Source organism: Neofelis nebulosa, chromosome 7 (genome assembly GCF_028018385.1).
Source record: "Neofelis nebulosa isolate mNeoNeb1 chromosome 7, mNeoNeb1.pri, whole genome shotgun sequence".
Lineage (NCBI taxonomy): Eukaryota > Metazoa > Chordata > Mammalia > Carnivora > Felidae > Neofelis > Neofelis nebulosa.
Genome location: NC_080788.1, coordinates 115,372,779 through 115,391,685, shown reverse-complemented (window position 1 = coordinate 115,391,685; position 18,907 = coordinate 115,372,779). Strand labels below are relative to the sequence as shown.

Sequence of the window (18,907 nt, the reverse complement as noted above, 5' to 3'; positions counted from 1 at the left end):
TTCTGCAAAATAGGGGATAACATTTAATAACACCCACTCCAAGAGATTGGGTTAATATATTGTATAAAGCATTTTGTAAACTGTGACATGCTGTAGCAATTGTTTGTTGTTGTTATTTTTATACCATAACAGCAACTCAGGGTCTATGCCCAACTGAGGTTGGGTCTGTAAAGCCATTTTCATAGGCAAAGATAACTTCTTAGTTCTATTTCCTGGGTTGCAAAACTATTTTTACTTAGGTATTACAGTAATCTTTCCATTTGGGGGTGGCAAAAGATTTCTTGAGGCTCTCACCATCCCCTCTGAACTCTGGCTGGATCTGTTAGACCATTTCCCAAACCTGAGTTAATCCTACGATCCCCACCCTTACCCCCTCACCACTTTGGCTTCGGTCTCCTAGCTCTGTGGAGACTTGGGTGTCTGTGCCTATGGTCTCTATCACTAAATCCCACGGTGTGACCGCGACTGGGCTCTCAGTGTTGCCAAACCATTTTCATCCTTCGGTTAAGCCCTTGTTTGCATCCTGCGGTGAGAGCTTAGAATCCTAGTCCCCAACCCCACAGCCCCTCCCCTCACTCTGGGCAGATGGCCGGCCTGCAGCTGCAGGATGAGGTTCAAGTTCAATAACACGGGCTCCTCCCTGCCTGGGCATTCCTTACCAGACCTCAGTCTCCCCTTTACTCCACCCATCTTCTCTAGATCCAGAGCCAACACCATCTTCCTGTAGAGGGGATGATTTCTTCTTGTGCTGATGGTTCTATCACAGTTTCTATAGAAATAATCAGAACTTAGGAACAAGGAAGCTGATTGCTATATTATTTACTATAAAAACTGAGAAGCAACTCTATGTCCAACAAATGGGGATTGATTAAACTGATAATGGGTACAGCCATGAGATGGCAAGGAAAACTGTAAACGGTATGTCTCAATTTTGCTAAAAGCCAAATAAAACTGGCAACAATAAACACAAATTACACGTGCATATGGAAAAAAAAAGACTGGAGGGAAATATACAAAAATATAAACAATCATTATCTTCAGGCAATGAAATTATGAGTGATTTTTACTTCTAGTATTTTGCTATATTCTGAAATGTCTACTGTAAGCACGCAGTATTTTTATAATTAGAACGGAAAGCAAAAATATTATGAACACCTCTCTGTAAAAGCTGTGGGTGATTCAGTTCTTTTCCCTTTAAATGGAGCCTTTCCCGGGTGGGGTCTGGTTGACAGCTGTACAGTAACTCTCGTTACATGTAAGGCCTAGAAGAAAACCATAACCAATTAACATTACAGCGGGAGCTGAGGCATGCAGAATGGAAATGCCTCAATGGAAATGTGTTATTACTAATTTTTTTCCCCATTGTTGGACAGGTGTTTAGAAGAATGTGTTAAATTATCTTCAGATAATTTATTTTTTAAATGCTATGGTTACTCCGTTTTTCTGCCTCTGTTTTCATGGGAACCTTTGATATGGGGAAGGATTCAGTGTGGATATTTCATTGTAAGTCTGTTTAATCTATTTACCTGAGGCCCTACTGTGTGCCGTCACTGGTGATACAAGGGATGATCTGCAAGTGCCTTACACCAGGGGCTTTGGAAACATTTGGTGGTGATTAGGATCATCCAGATGATTGGAGGAAAGTGCTACTGATTTAGTGAGTGAGGGCCAGGATTGCTAAACATTCTACACTATCTGGGACAGTCGTACGTAACCAAGAATGGACCTTCGTCTCATGCCACCACCCTGGGGGAGAAACACTGAACTGAAAAGTTGAGGCAGGCAATGCCTGGAAGGGCCAGAGAGAAAGGAGGGCACGGCTGATTCTCAGCCTTGTCATGCTAGTATTCAGGGTGACCAGATCTCCCAGGTTTTCCAGTGGAGCCAGAAATGTAGATGATGATGTAAAATCTCCCGATTTTTAAAAAACACTGTACGGGCCAAACAAAACACATCTGTGGGCCAGATTTGGTCTTCTGGTTGCCAATTTGCAACCTTGTCTTAGGGAAAGACACAGTCCCTGTCTTCGTGAGAGTATAAGGGAGCCTGTAGAAGTTCAAGTTCAAGTTCTAGAATGGACCAACCTAGGTTCAAATCACAGCTCTGTCATTCACTACATAGACGATGATTTCAGGCAAGTGAACATCCTCTGAACCTTACTGTCCTCCATGAAATGGAACTAATGGGAACACTCACTGGTTTGTTATGAAGATGAATCCAGGTGGGAGAAGTCCCCAGTAACCTGCACATACGCTTAATAGAGTAGAGCCATTATCATTGTTAAGGCCATCACAGTCTAGTATAAGAACTTACTGTGTACACTACACTGTGCTAGGTGCTGAGGGCTTATAAATAAGTGTGAGAGAAAGCCCTTGACCTGGACGTGTTTTCCTTCTGGAAAAAGAGATAAACCTGGGACATAAATATTGTTAAGTGCATCAGGCATATGAATGTGGCTCACATCAGACTGTTATAGGAGACCAGAGGCAGGTACGTCTTATGAAGGTGGTGGCGGCTGGGGGCGTTGGAGTCCAGCCAGAATGAGAGGGAGGGGAGAAGTGGCCTAAGCAAAAGACAGATTATAAAATCATAGTAAGAACTGAGTGCTTACCACATGCCAGGTACTCTCTAAGCACTCTGCCAGGTGGTAAGTGTGCTCCTTTGGCCTCATACGTATGAGGGGTAAGGCATGTGCCTGGGAAGGTCCCCCGGAGCCAGGGCATGGGGGTGCTGACTACCGGGCCAGAGCCTGGCAGAGTATTTAATTTGTTGGCAGGGGAGCAGAAGCAGAGAAGTGACAGGCAGGACCAGTAATCTGGGACCAGTAATCTGGGGTGGAGCACAGGATAGCACGGAAGTGGAGGTGAGATAGCAGACTTGTGCCGAGGCCACGCGTGAACCCAGGGGATGGGTGGGGAGCCCTGTGAAGGTTTCTTTACCAGGTCTGGCGGGTGGTGGGGGATGCTGTCAAAAATGATTGCCTGGGAGATAATGGGAATTTTATAAAGACAATTTTAAACTCCTGTCTTGAGCCACCTCCATGCTCTCCTGCCTCTCTTTCCTCACCCTCCACCAGCTTGTCAGTGTTCTCTACTGGCCAGTCCTCATGGTTATAAATACTTCCTCCTTAACTATTTTTGAAAATTTTGGAAGCAACTCCTTCCCTCACCAATGTGTTGTTATTTTCAAATCTCCCCAGAAAGCCTGTACCAACCCCCACCCTCCCACCCTTGCCTCTCTAGAAAACAGATCACTGCTGGGGTTGATGGATTTGGTACAGCAAAGCTTTCAGACTTCTGACCCACCAGGGATGGCTGATATAAAATCCCATGCTGCATGTGAAGGAAGAGTGTGCTTAGTAAATTCTGTAGAACAGTTGTTTTTTTTTTCTTTTTTTTTCAGGGGGGACTTGTGAATCCACTAAAAAACAAACAGTTTCCAAGTACTCCAACCATTTGCATTTCAACAGGCAAAATGGTGTTTAAACACAAGGCCCATCTTTTTTTCAAAGTAGACCAAGCCATACCTCTCTAGGGAAGACTATTTTAGCTGTGATTCTGATTTATTCTATAGGATGGAGAGCAGTAAGATCATTTTGTTGGGGATGCTTGATGCCTGAGCTTCTTTAAACCATAACCAAAATCAGTCCAAAACGGTGCAGTTTGGCTACAAGGCATTTTTAGCACAAACAGTTTGCAGCAGTAAAGAACTATGACACAACAGAGCGGACCAGTGTTTTCATAGACTGACTTATAGAGGCAAGTTTCCTGTCGCTGGAGGTGACCAAACATCATGCGATAGCACTAGGATTGTGCCGTGGTGTCCCCCCAGGAATCAGTAACAAAGAAATACCTAGCAGACTTTTTTTTCTTTCTTCTAGAGCCTTCTCTACAAGTATATCCAGCGCCTGGCCTAAGCAGCAGATGTGAGCTAACAATCCTGTGGTTACCTGGCCCTGTGATTTGGCACAAATCACTTCTCATCAGGTTAGACTCAAGGAAATCTGAGCAGGCTCCTGGGTTCAAACATTCTATGACTTATAGACAGACACAAAAACCAAGACCTTTCCAAGTCCAACTCAGAGCCTTGGAATTAGGATTGTCCTGCTGAGGAGGGCGAACAGACAGCTGGAAGCATATCTAGTGGCTTTTGCAGAACCTGACATGGCCCTGGGCTCAAGACTCTCAGCTCCCACTGATTCGTGGTGCTGGAAATTGTCAGCCTCAAGTCTCGCCCTAGGGATTTGAATCTCCAACCCAGTTCAGGGGTCCTGTAATCAAATGCAAATTATGCCTTTAAGCCCCCGAAGGGATGGGAGGAGGGATTAGCTGACAACCCTGGGAGCTGCTGCCTAAGGCCCTTGGGAGTGACAGCCCCCCACAGGGGGAGGTCAGGAGGGAAAGAACGGAAAAGGGAGAGAGCTCAGGAGGGGTCAGGGGCCTCTGGCAGCCCCCACTTCATCCTCAGTGTGCCCCCGAACACACGGCCCTGGGTGGGGGTCTAATCTCCAGGCAGCCCGCCCTCGGCATTGTCTTGCCAGGGTCAGGACCCCCACCCCATGAGTCACTGGCCTCACTCTGGCCCCTCAGCCTCCATGCTTTCAGTGCTAACCCGCAATTCTCCAGGCCAAGGGCCCAGATACATCCGATCTATCCTACTCCTCTCCAGGCTCAGAGAAATCGGGACTGAACACAAAGAGAGGGGAAGCCCTGATGGGGCCACAGCTTGGTGAAGAGGGGTGCACAGAGAGTGGCAGAGCCAGCTTGGAACCAGCTCTCCAAGAGTAAACCAAATTGCTCTCCTCCCTGACCCACAAGGCTTTCCAATCAGGGAGTCTAAAATTACCATATTTACAGCATCTGCAGCCAAGCCGAGCACTAAACAAGATGAATAGCTGTGACGCACGATCTGAGTGGAAGTATGCAGCAGGGCTGGGCCGGGCTGGGTTGGGCAGCAGGGTGCGTGCCCCAGAGGGGAGAACAGGCGGTCCCTGGCTGGGGGACTGACAGGATTCACCCAGCACCAAACCCAAAAGAAGGTGGGAGATAGAGCAATTGACAAAGAGAGAGACAGAGAGAGAGAATTTGAGGACATGATGCTGACTTTACAAATCTCCTTTTCCTCCTTCTGCCTCTCAAAGACAGGATCGCTGGGGTCTTGCTTACAGTGGGACAGCCATGTCTGTGAGTCCTCTTCCCAAGCAGCCTTTTCCAGGGAATCTGTGGGTTGACCACAGATTAATAGATTAAATGACTCCATTCATAGAGAAGGCCCAAGAACCTGGGCCATGCAGCTCTGGTAGAGACCAAGGTGGGAATGGTGGGAGCATGTTCTGTGTAGTGGTGTTCCAACACTCTGCACCAGCCTGCCCTGTTCTTTCCCTGGAAGGGAAAATGCCCAGGAAAAGAGAGTGACTCATGACCTGCAGACGCTCTCTCCAGACCCAAATACAACAGAGACCTGGGAAGACATGGGGCTAAGGCCCCACAGACTTTCAGATCAGTGTGGATTCTCCTGCATCAGAGACTCACCGCAGATCCCCTGGAATGCTGGGACTCTGAGTGACAGGATTGCTAGACCCCTACATTCTTCCCTTTAGCTAGAGCATATCCTCTTTGGTCTGTTTTGTGTCCTGGGCTTCTCTTTACATTCTCATTTCATTTCTGCAACATTTTCAGAGCCTAAAATAAGTGTGGAAATCACTGGTTTGTGCTAGAGGGCAGGAAGTAGAAGGTAGTAGTACATAGGTGGCATGAAAGAAGGGAAAATGAGGTGTCTGTAGAAACAGTTTTGGATATGTCAGGGAATGCTAAGAAAAAGAGGTTAGGATTGAGGGAAGGTTAAGATCAGCACTAACATGTGAACCAGCTCCCAGAGGAAAGCCTCTTCCTTGAGAAATCTGGAACCAGCTGCCATTTGCAATAACCCTGCTGGAACCTGAACCCAGACCCACAGTGGGGGCCATTTGTTAAGCAACTGCCTAGTCCTTATGAGCCATTTTTGGTAGGAGGTGATAGGAGGAAGGGTTTGCCAGTGTTTGAGTTGTGGTTGCCCACTCAAAAAATGTTTCCAAGCTGAGAACATTCTCAAATAGGCACACCACTCAGCACATGACTAAATCTGGCCCCACCCCCAGGGTCTCTTAGATGGTGAAAATCCTGGTAAACTGCACAGATGTGTTTCTGTTCTCAGTGACCCAGAATTTCTAAGAGCTTCCCTTTACCACTGACATGGTAAGGAAGGGGCAATATTAGTCACCCAGGATGGCAGCTCCCATTTTCATTGCTCTGACCTAGATGGGGCTGGTCTTTCTCAACAGTGGCCAGAAGTCCCCCTCTCTTCTCCTCCTACTTCTTGGACCTCCCCTTCTGTCTTTCCCATGGCTTCTTTTTCGTATTCTCCCATAAAATTGTGTTTCCTCCAGGTTTGGACTTCTGTTGTCTCTTCGAACTCTGTTCTCCTTGAGTGACCTTACTCTCTGCTGGCTTCATTTATTACCAAAAACCTGTGACCTCAGCCCCAGCCATCTCCTGAATTGCTCACATATATTTCTGACTGCTGAACATCTCCAGTTGGACATTCTACAGTTGTCTCAAATCGCACATGTCCAAAACTGATCTCATTATCTACGCCCTCCTGCTTCCCATGACAAGCCCCTCCTCGGGTTCCTCCCCTCTCCTTTCTCTCTCAATGGTATCACCAGCCACTCAGACATCCCAATGGAAACCTTAGAGGCCCCTCTGACCCTTCCCTCTCCCTCATCCAGGTCTGTCAGTGTTAACTCTGATGAGTCCTTTAAATCTTTCCCCCTTCCATCTATGCCATCAGTGCCCCAGATTAGGTTCCCAGCATCTCTTTGTCACTACAATCCTTACAGGATCACCCAGCCTCAGATGCCCTCCACTCTACAAATAGGAGACAATCCTCTGAATACAGATCTGATTTGGTAAATATTTCTGATATTTGGTAAATTGTGCCTAGGACCGGGCAGACAACGGTAAGTATGACCAGTAGGATCTCTGTCCTCATGGGACACACGTCCCAGTTGGGGAGCCAGACAGGAAACAAGCAGAAACCAGACAAGTGAATAAAATACTTCTAAATTGTAGTAAGTGCTATGAGACAAACAAATCAGGGCCTGAGGTTGGAAATAATGGGGTGGGGTGGAAATCTGTGCCACCACCCACACAAAGACCTTCAAAGGCTCCTCATTGTGTACAGAACAAGGTTCAGACTCAGCGTGGCATGCAAGGCCCTTGCCAATCTGGCCCAATCTGTTTTTCAGCTCCACTTTTATTCCCCCTCCCCTCTAACCCATGCCTCCTGTCCTATTCATCTTTGAATTCCCAGCCCCTTGTTCCTGGCAGATAATAAGCAGGTAATAAATGGGGAATCAATGTGTGGAAGAATGAGTGATGGACAGAGTTCCCTTTATAGTCATGCCCTCTCCCCTTTCTCACGTCCGCTCTTTGGTGAAGCTGCTTTACAAGGGCTCCTTCCCCTGAGTCTCCATTGTGTTTCTCAGACTATTTCTGCCCCAGGTACCTCGACTACTTGGTGGTCTCTCCAGGTAGACTGTTAAGGCAAGAGGGCAAGGACAATCTTGCTCCATTCTGAAAAAAAGGCCTGGCACACAGCAGATGCCTGAAACATGCCAGGTGAGTTGATATGAAGAACATGAAGAAAAGGGAAGTGATTGGTGTCCTTTTTAGACTGTTTTCTGCTAAAACAACTCCAGTGGCCAAAATAGTTGGGTGGAAAGAAGTAGTATGAAGACATCATTGCCAAGTGGACAGCCAAAGGTACACACTTCCTCTTGCTCAAGGAACAGCCTCAAAGAGCCCAACTTTGTCACTATGCCTTTGCTTTGAAAATATTTTTGCACAATCAAAGCAGGGAACAATGAAGCAAATGCATGCCCATGGCACTCAGAAGATCTGCCTGTATCCATGAGAACAGAAACTCCCCTGATTGAGAGTTAGTTCTAGGGCTCAGCTTATCCTTTCACAGGATCTGTTAAGAACTAGCTCCATTTCTATCTTAGCAACCTAGGGTACTTGCTTCTTTCCAAGGACCTTAAATGAAACCTAACTTCTCTGCTGTTCCCACATCCTGTTCTTGGAACTCCTTAAACATTATCCCCTAAGGCCAGAATAATTGAACATAGGGGTCTGTTGGTCTTTGGCAAATACATTTGGCAGGATAGGGAGAAAGTGGACAGGGAACCAACCATAAAAATTTTCAATAAAAAAATCTAAATAAAGGTAAGAATAAAAATGAGAGGTAGATTTTGTGAATTATTTTAGGCTTAGTGCCTGCTCTCAGAAAGGTACTGGGCATGTGCCAATCTGCCTGGCTTTCTCAAATCACCGTTGATTCGTTTGAATTTCACACATGGTCACCTTGTCCTCCTTTCTTTCTTTTTTTTTTTTTTTCAATCTCTCCAGAAAGTACCTCACTCCTGACCTGAGCATTTCATTAGTCCTATCTCCTTAGAGACCATTTCAGATTTTTCTTCACAGCCTTATTTTATTCACTCTGGCTCAATGTCACCAACCCAACTGTCCTCAGCCAAGCCTCCAAAGGAAATATGATCCACTTGCTGCGTCAGATCATTTGGAAATAGATACGATTGGCTTGGAGTCATTCCATGCAGGGCTGTAAAATTGCTCTCTCTCCCTCTAAGTGGGTTGGGTCAAGCCCAAACTGAGGCAAGAAGTTTCCAAGGAATACAGAGCAGAGGACTATAGTAAGTGGTGGTGATTCAGTCAGTGGTCCTCTTGCTTCTGAGTCAGTATTAACCTTCCACTAGTGGCCAGTATGTACAGACTACCTTCACAGTCAAACAAAATAGTAAGGTCTTCACACTGGGGTTCGTGAAACACTTTACAAGAGCAGCAGAATTGCAGGCTTGGTGTGAATCTCTTCATTCAAGCCAAGTTATAGTCTAAATTTTTGTGTTTCCAAGATAAATGAAGGTAGTTAAATTGATTGTGAGATTTATGTATCTTGTGCAAAGTTGGCAAGACGTCTATATTTCTATTGGGCCAACTCTACAAACTACCATTGAAATTCTCACATACAATGTCCCAAGTTCTCTTTGGGATTTCAGATGGGATCAGTTTCTTCTTTGAACTAATTTTGCACTGTGCTATTTTGTTGTAACTACTTAAGGAGCTGCCTGGTGTAATGAAAGAGTCTAGGTTGGAATCAGAACACCAGGGTCAAAGTCCCAGCTATATCATTCTTTGGGTAAGTTATTTAACATGCCCCAGTTTCCTCATCTACAAAATGGGAATTATGCACTTGTTTTGTAAACCATAAAACAACATATAAATACACGGAGGTTTTGGCCTTACCAGTGGCTGTGTGGTTGAAAATATAGTGATTCTCCAGATTCTATTGAAGCTGTGGGCAAAAACAATGTGATAAGAACATGAACGTGGGTGGTCAGGTGAGCAGGACACTGATTGCCCTGATAGAAAGCCTAGTTTTAACGCAAGCCAAATCCTTTAATCTCATTAATTAGGATTTTTATATAATCTTTTACTTAAGATAAGACATAGAAGTAAGCCATTCAATCTTGTATCCAATGGAACATTTTTTCTCCATTTTTCCACCAAGAATATCATGATAATTCTTGATAATCAATAATATGCCTTTACTGGTGGTTTCTAGGTCTCAGACTTCTAGCTTCTAGGGAATAGGAATAAGTCTTTGACTTGCAAGGGATTTAGTCCTTTGAGGAAGATGTGCTTTTAAAACAGACAATCATGGGGAAAAAAGCTACAAGTAGGACAAGCTTTTGAGGGCAGGGGTTGGTAAACTACAGCTCTAGGGCCAAATGCAGTCCACCACCTATTTTTATAAAGACAGTTTTGTTGGAACACAGCCACATTCATTTCCATACGTATTGTCTATGGCTACTTTTGTACTACAATAGCAAAATTGAGTAGCTGTGACAGAAACAGTATGGCCTGCAAAACTTAAAATATTTTCTATCTGGCCTTTTATAGAAAAAATTTGCTGACCTCTGGTCTAAGGGTATCAGGTCTTTTAAAGATTTAACTTGGGTCCTCAAAGTTGAGGAGGAGTTAGCCAAGCAGAGAACAGGAGAAAGGCATTTGGTTGGCTATAAAAATAAGTACAAAGGAATGGAGTTATGAAAGTATATTTCCTGTTTAAGAAGCAAGGAAAGTCTCAATAGTACATGACAGAGAACAATGGGAGATGAGGCTGGGAAGATGGACTGAGGTTAGACAGAGAAAGGCCTTTTCCATCAATGCTATTGTGTTTGAAATTAATCCTGTAGACCTTTGGTTTCCAAATGGGATGCACACCCCAGAGTTACACAAAACAATCCATTAGGATTCAGGCAGAAATTATCAGAATTTTAACTTTATTTTTATCTAAGAAATAAGAAATTCGGCTTTATAACATTTAATATATACGTTGACATTCCATCCATGGCTATGGCTACTGGTCACGGATGGTTCATGAGATAAAGCATCCTATGGTAAGATTAGGCATTGCACAGTACAGAGAGCTCAACAGTGGTGTCCTCAGTCCTCATTCTTCTCCAGGCTTTTAACAAAATATAAGCCACTACAGTTTATATGTTATGAATTATGGATATTATCTAGTTCAACCTAATATATACAAAATGGACAAGGGGACTAAAAATATTCCTGCAAAGAAACAACAGATCAAAGATAGTATAAGCATAGGTAAATAATAAGAGTAGCATTTATACTTCCCTTCGAACGAGCTGTCTTCAGTCATATTCTAGCTGAAAAGAATGACCAAATGTTCAGATGCAACAAGAAAGAGAGCGAACCTCAATTAGAAAATTCTAAGAGAACTATCAGACATATGGATTTACATCCTCTATCACTTATGATGAACTTTGCCTGACACATTGATCACGTTTTGTGGTACTGGCTAATGACAGTACAATGAAGCCATCATGATTAGCAAGATATTTTAGGCTATTGCTTATTTCAACTTTATTTCGGCCTTCTAAAATTTAATTGTGTGTATGTTTTATAATACATGATGTATTAGTAAAGAAATACATGTGTATAATGTAAAAATAAATATACAGTGGGTGTACATATTCAAGATTCATTTAATTTTAGAGGGTTCAATCAAAAAAGTGTGGGGACTATTTCTGTAGACAATAGAGAACCAATGGAGGTCTCAGTAAAGGAAGAGTCAGGATTTGGTATGTTTTCGAGAAAGATGCTACAGGCTGCCAAGAGGAAAAAAGATTGGAAAAGAAAAGACATGTTGGAGAGTAGCCACTTCAAATCATTTTTAAGTGCCTGAAGATCTCAGACAAAATGTATAAATACTAAGAGCTTTTATTACAAATTCCACCCTTCCAGCTCTCTCTTTCTGAAATGAATGGTGTTAGGTCCACGCAAGGCCACAAAGGTTTGCGCTGACAATATAGCTTTGTGATGAGCAAAGTTAGTTGGATGACATAAAAGCACAAGAATAGGTTCCAGAGATGCGAAAACATACCCTACAAATACTGCATGCCACCCGGACTCCACTTTCCCCTCTGACCTACATGGGTTTCCAAGGCAAAGGATTCTTCAAGCATGAGGGTCGTAGCCACTGTTTCAGCCAGAGAGGCCATTCCCAGTGTTGACAGGCATGATTAATTGATTCTGACGGGAAGATATGTTCTATCAAGGCTGTGCATATAGGATGTGGCTTCTGGGAAGGACTATGGCATTTCTCCTGGGAAAGGGGCCAGGTAGGCCATTAACCTATCACAGCCAGTCCCCCTTAGCCATTTATTCCTTGGTACAAAGAACCTAGTTGCCAGATTTGAAGAACTGAATTCAGGTCCTTTCAAAGTCTGCAAGAAAAGAAGAGGCTACACTAAATTGGGAAGGGTGAGGGTCTGTGGGAGGAGGTGGCCTGGGCAGTCCTTGAGAAGGAGCCGGCAAAGGTCTTAAACCTAAACCTAAAAGCCCTGAAAAAAAAAAAAAAAAAACCAAAGGGAGTTTCCTTCTCTGCGTTCCAAGAAGAAGGGCAGGCCCTCTGCCTTTCTGTCTTTTCTCTTTAAAGTGCTGGGCAGGAGGGAGCAGGGGGCAGGGATAAGAGTAAAAACAAAATGAAAGTGACAACAAGCACTTTTTATGGACAAAGATGGACTTCGGAAGAAAAAACGCACGCTCTGGCTTTCGCAGCTCTGCACCATCTGGCCATACTCCTCACGTGGATTCTTCATTCCAGTAACGTCTGTCTGTTTCCTCCTCTCAAACACACCGTCCAGTTCCACTCTTTGCTCTGGTTGAAATTGTACTCAAACTTGGAGCCCTCGCAAGCTTCCATTGGCTTCATCAATCTTCCCTCACTGCTCCAAAATGCAAACTCCAAATCTCTCTTTCGTCTTCTGGTTAGCCAGTTTTGCCTTCAGTTAGGGCCCCCTTGTGCGTTTCTCTAATCGTTCTGGGTCTCCCCAGCTGACTTTCTTGCAGGGGGGATATGTCCTTATGTATTTCCACAGCACCTAGATCTTGAGCTTCAAAATGAGTGCTAGGAACTCAGAATTCTTTGTCTATGTTTGACCTGAGCAGATTGTTTTAATTCACTAGGTCTTGTATTTAAAACAAAACAAAAGAAGGAACAAGATGGGATTCACTCATGACCTGGAAGCACTTGGAAGGGGCTGGGAACAGATAGATCTGTCTGGTGGATTCTCTCCGTCCTTGTTAGTTTGAGACAGCTGCTGGGGACAGATGCCAGCACAGACATGCTCCTAGGAAGACACATCCTGCCAGGATTACAGGGCCTAAAGGAAACACGGACACAGAACACAAGCCTAACACCCTTTCTTACTGCATCCATAGAAAACAGCAAACCCGGGAGGCTTAGCCAACAGCAGCCTGGAGGATGTGGGGCCTTGGTGGAGGCCATAGTTTAGCATCCTTTCACCCAGATGAGGGAAAAAGTCCCTTCTTTTCTCACCCCTTCCCCAAAATTAAAACAATGAAAATCAGTTCTCATTATCCCAATAATTAAGTCCCATTCAGCCAGCTGACAGCAGCCAAAGAATGATTTTTCTGTGCTGTGCTGTGTGGCTGCCCTCCATGGCCCCATTCATGGGCCACTGTGTGCATTTAATCACCCTGAGCGAGCTGAGCTAATGAAATGCTGGGGCCTTGCCCTGCCCTGACCCTGCTGCTATTTCTATCTGAGCTCAGCACGTCCTTTGCTTGACAGTTGCAACCGAACAAGCAGATTTTTCTCTCCCATCTATGGAGTGTAAAGAGCCTATTTTGGCAGCCTGTGGGGCTGGGGACCCCGCTGGAAAACCAGTGAATGTCCCTGGAGGTTAACTTGCAAAGCTGTTTTCCAGACTGAGAGGCGGGGTGGAGGAGAGGCAGCGTGCTGGAGACCCGAAGGCACCCAGGCCTGTGGCCCTGGTGCACGGGACAGGAAGGGCAGGGGCCCTTCTGGGGCAGAAAGGGAAGACGAACCTGGAAAAAGTAAGGGGCCACGAAATGGGGCAAGCTGATTTATCCGACGCAAACCTGAACAAAAGCCCTTTGTCAGTTATCAGAAATCTCCCTCCCTCGCCAGGGTCCAAGTGAGAAAATCCATTCCGTTTGGTTTCCAGTTCGCAGGGCTTGCTGAAAGGGGGATCCCTGCCGAGAGATTGCTCTCTTAACATTCCTAGTTGTTGTTTTAACGATTCCCTAAGATTCAGAAGTCAGGGAATGAGATGCCAAAATTATATGCATTTATCCATACAGAAGTTTAGGGAATTACACTTAGCTCATGAAAAAGTAAAACCGTTCTCTCTGAGGGAAGTTGGAGAGAAGAGGCCAAAAATGCATTAAATGTGTCAGCATGGTGGCTTTCCGTAGAAAAGACATATCTAATGAAGGACTTAAATCATAGGTGACAAACTCAAATGCCCCCAGGGGCCAGAGAGGTCACCAGGCTGATGGAAGGGAGGTAGGTGGGAACTGTAGCAAATGCCAAGAGCTCTGCCCCATCTAGAGCAGGCAGTTGCTACACAGGCTCCGGCCCCTTTCTGCCATATAGGTAGGCGGGCCTGGAATGACATGATTTTCTGTGTTTTGTTCAAAAGAGAAACCTTAAACCTCTATTCTTATATGAAATCTCCCAAATGTTAATGTTGGAAACTAATTCAAGATGTAAAAAAAAAAAAAAAAAAAAAGTCCCCAAACACAGCATTTCTAGCCAAACAAAATATGTTGGCATACTATAAGCCCACTACTCACATTTGCAGGGCCTGGAGCAAGGGTACAAATGGAGGCCACGTATCAGATGTCTAAATATTGAAAAGGTATAAATCAAGCTCACTAACTGTGAAACAAAATATGCTCTGTCTGCCTACAGAGAAAAAATATGCTTTCCTAAGGCCCTGGTAGCCAGGTGTGAATTCAGAATTCTGGGACCCTGTGGATATCCTCACAGAAATTGGGCAACATGGGAGAGCTGGCTTTTGGCTCCCAGTCCTTCTTTCCCACCCCCATCTCCATCCTGCATTACTAGGGTCTTGGACACTCATGTGGACACTCCAGCCCATAAGCCCAAGCTCTGGCTATCCCCTTACACCCCAAATGGCTGCCCCTTGGCTGCCACTCTGGCTTAGTGGTGCCTCCATCAAAGGCACAGTCTGCCCTGGGGATGGCAGACCCAAATGAGCTTGGGGAGATACGACAGTGAACTCCAGACTTCTGGGATCCAGGGTGTGGTCTAGGAGGAGGAGGAACATCTGAACGGTCACATCTCTCTGGCCAGAGTAAGGCCCTTGAAAGAGCGGGGTCTAAGGCCCCAGGTGAAGTACTGGCATCCATTTTCTTTCTTTCTTTATTTTTTAACATTTATTTATTTATTTTGAGAGAGAGAGTGTGTGTGTGTGAAGGGGCGGGGGCAGGCAGAGAGAGGGAGGAGAGAGAGAGAGAATCCCAAGCAGGCTCTGCACCATAAGTGATGAACCCAATGTGGGGCTTGAACTTATGAAACTGTGAGATCATGACCTGACCTAAAATCAAGAGTTGGAGGTTTAACTGACTGAGCCACCCAGGCACCCCTGGCATCAATTCTAGATCCCTCACTTAAATAATTATATGCCCAGAAGTGAAGACATCCCGATTCTTGGCCTGATTTTATGATTAACTAGCTATGTGACCTTGAGTAGATCATAATCTTTTGATGAATCAGTTTCTACATGAATCAAATGGGGACAAAATAACTCTTGCAACCAGCTCACTTGGGAAATAAAATGAGATTATTCAGTGAAAATACAAGTGATAATTAAATAGAATTTTTTTTTTACAGATTAAGAAAATAGTAGCTGCAATAGACACAAATTTTATCAAACAGAACATATCTGAAAGGTCTCACTCAAACGATCTCATTAAAAACATATTTCATGCCAAGATGTGGGCTAAGTCTAGAAGAACTGAAATGATAGTACTTTTCATTGAGTCTTCTCTCTTTTCCAACAATCCCTCAAGATGGGTGTCCCATCATGCTGATCTTAAAGGATATTGCAGAGATAAACAAGACAAAAACAAAATAGATTTGCAGTGATTTATGACTCCTTTCCAAAAACATAGCAACCCCGTTTAATCCATATTAGAGCAAGATCTCTCTTTAGGGACACATGTGCTGTTATTGTGATAGCCATTATCATAGTGGCAGAGAGAGAGGGAGACACAGAATCTGAAGCAGGCTCCAGGCTCTGAGCTGTCAGCACAGGGCTCAGACTGGCAAACCGTGAGACAGTGACCTGAGCCAAAGTTGGACACCTAAATGACTGAGCCACCCAAGTGCCCGTGGGTCCCAGTTTTTAATGAAAGAAAACCAATGGGGAAAGTGGCAAAATAAAAAAAGGAAGAAAATAATTAAAATTTCCATAACAATTTAAATCAATAAGAAGTCAAGAATTTTATTTTTAATGATAAGAAAAAAGAACTTCAAACCACAGAGGGAGACAAGTTGTACACAAGGCAACTTGGTATACCAGGAAATATTCATGTGACAGTAAATTAAAGAGTTCCTTCCAAATAAATATTGTTTGATACTGATAATAATGTTAAAGCATGCCTGGTTTGGTTTTAAAAGATACCTTTCTCTTCAGAACAAGTCAAGACGGACTCTGAAAATACAGCAGAGAGTAGCTAAGGTTATGTGTCTTCCTAAACATCCATGGAAGAGCTAGGACTTGTGAGCATTTGTTGTATTAGAATGCCTCACACCCATTTCCTCTTATTAACACCACCCTGTTTTCCTTTTGGGAGATAATCTCTTCCCCTTAGGACAGGTCTGTGGACAGAGCTGGATAGGAGGTTTGTGACCCAAGTTAAGCCAATCAGATGTTCCCCCATGGAATGTGGGTTTTGAGCAGAGGGACAAAGAGAACAGAGACATTAGGAAAGTCATCGTATCCAACTTGAGTATCTTGACCAGACTTTTGGAACTCTCACTGAGATTCTTACTTTGTGGCTTCTGGAGCTTGATTGCTTCTTGCCCATTTCTGAGACTGGTTCCCCAGTCTGTCCTGAATCCTATAGGCTCCCTATATCCTTCTTCTAAACTCTCTTTTGTTTACGTAAGCCAGAGGTGCTTCCGTTTCACACAGCTAAAGAACTTTAATGGATAAAATAGCACCAGTGCACTGTGGGTACTAACCTTCAGTCTGATTTACCAAGTGCTTATGGAGACCTTCCATGTGCCCTGACCCCAGGGAGCATATGTCTCACTGTGGGATATGATGCAGGGGCCCTAATGCAGAAACAGTGGCACTATCCCGAGTTTCTTCTATCCAGTTACCCAGCTACACATACTCATTTTCTTTCTTGGTTTTCCTGAAGTGTTGGAATGTTCATTTCGTTTTTTACTTTATAGTGTGCGCCGTTCATAAAATGGCCAGCAGAATCTCAGCACTTCAAAGGGTGCTTCCAGAATGAGTAGGTAGCTGGAATCAGTATGACAGTGAGTCAGCCCGGTGATCCTAAGGCCTGCAGTAAGATCGATGTGTCAATATCACATGCTCAGAGATTAGGTTCCAATGTGCCTGACTGTCCTTGAAAAAAGTTCGTGGAAAAGGCTGAGGGTTTGCCAGGGGAAACTAAAAATAACAAATAAGGGAGATACACAGTGGGTAAAGATATGGAGGAAAGAACTGGAAACTGAGAGCAGAAAGCGACTGGTTCACAATGAGAGATGACCAAGAGTATGTGACATTAGGGGCAGCAAATGCCCTATACTACTAGTTTTGAGACTAGCTTTTGAAATCAGTAATAATAGTTATCATTTAATATTTAACCTCATTGCTCTTTGGTCATTTACCATCACCTGGGTTCTTAGCTTGACATTGCTCTGTGTGTTCACCAACCATAAGGAGATGGGGTAATCTGGAGGTTCAGCATATAGGGGCTCCAGAGCCAACCTACAACTCGAGTGCGTTTGAACTTCAAGTCTATCACTTGCTAGTTCCATGGCCTAAGGCGAATTATTTAGCTTCTCTGTGCCTCAATACTGCTATCTATAAAATGGGTGGTAGTAATAATACATATAAAACACTTAGCAGCATCCTGGCACATTAGTGTTCAGTAAATATTGGCTACTGTTATTTATTCAACAATGGGGCGTCTGGGTGGCTCAGTCGGTTAAGCCTCCAGCTTCAGCTCAGGTCATGATCTCGAGGTTCTTTCGTTTCAGCCCCACATATATCTCTGTGCTGACAGCTCCAAGCCAGGAGCCTGCTTCAGATTCTGTCTCTCTCTCTGCCCCTCCCCCGCTTGTGCTCACTCTTTCTCTCAAAAATAAATAATAAACTTTTTAAAAAAAAACCCACATATATTTACTGAGCATCTAGAATTTCCAGGCACTTTTCTAGTCCTTGAGACATATCTGTGAACAAAATAGACAAAGATGCCTACCCTCATGGAGTTTACATGCTAGTGGGGGAGGAGGTGGGGAAGAGACAATAAACAATGCCGGTGCTGTTATTAATATCTGACCCAATTATTATTATCTGACTCAATATCCACCGTCTCCCCCAAACTTTCTGGAACTCCTTTAAATCCTTATCCTCTTCTTTATTTATTTATTTTTTTTTATTTTTTTATTTTTTATTTATTTTTGGGACAGAGAGAGACAGAGCATGAACGGGGGAGGGGCAGAGAGAGAGGGAGACACAGAATCGGAAACAGGCTCCAGGCTCTGGGCCATCAGGCCAGAGCCTGACGCGGGGCTCGAACTCACGGACCGCGAGATCGTGACCTGGCTGAAGTCGGACGCTTAACCGACTGCGCCACCCAGGCGCCCCCTTATCCTCTTCTTTAAACATTCTGTTCATCTTGGTGCCTTCACTGAAACCTGGTTGGCCCTAATATATGATTTTCCCCATTGCACTCAAAAGTGGGGTCTGCTTTTTTTTCTCGTTGTCCACATATCCCAGAGGCTGACAATGGGGAAGTTGGCTTCCTTGCTTCCCATTGCTACTTCTATGCCTTTTCTCCTCATTATCCTATAAAACCCACAGCTCTTGGGGTACTCATTTCTTCAGACCATATAACCTATCTCCATTTTTTTTTTCTGTCATCAATAACCTCTCCATTGCTCATTTATTTATTTAGCACTGGAGAACCTGGCTCACCCTCCTCCAATTCAGCCCTGTTTCTGTCATCATCCTTGGTGACTTTAACATGGTTTCTGAGTTCCTTGACCTCCTCACTTCCAATGATCTGTTGTTTCACCTTCCTCAGATACTTTTAAATGGTCATAGCCTAGACCTTGTCATCACCCCTTTCAAGTCTAGATTTTAATTGTCATATGATCCAACCACCAGTTTTATCTTTCCAGCCAACTTTCTCTAGTGTGCCTCCTCCTATCAAGTAAGCTCACC

At 44.3% G+C, this 18,907-nt stretch overlaps 1 protein-coding gene across 3 annotated transcripts in view; it reads right to left on the bottom strand.

The window, feature by feature from the left end:
- Positions 1-804: 804 nt before the first annotated feature.
- Positions 805-18,907, bottom strand: part of RAD51B (RAD51 paralog B) — a 644,260-nt gene continuing 626,157 nt past the window's right edge. For 2 of the 3 annotated variants that reach the window (XM_058739438.1, XM_058739440.1), the window contains one exon: positions 805-1,262. In XM_058739438.1, coding sequence (XP_058595421.1) covers positions 1,195-1,262 — 68 coding nt within the window. In that variant the 3' untranslated portion in view covers positions 805-1,194. Of the gene's footprint in view, positions 1,263-8,101; positions 9,409-18,907 lie in introns of those variants that run through there. The other variant, XM_058739439.1, reaches the window with a different exon arrangement.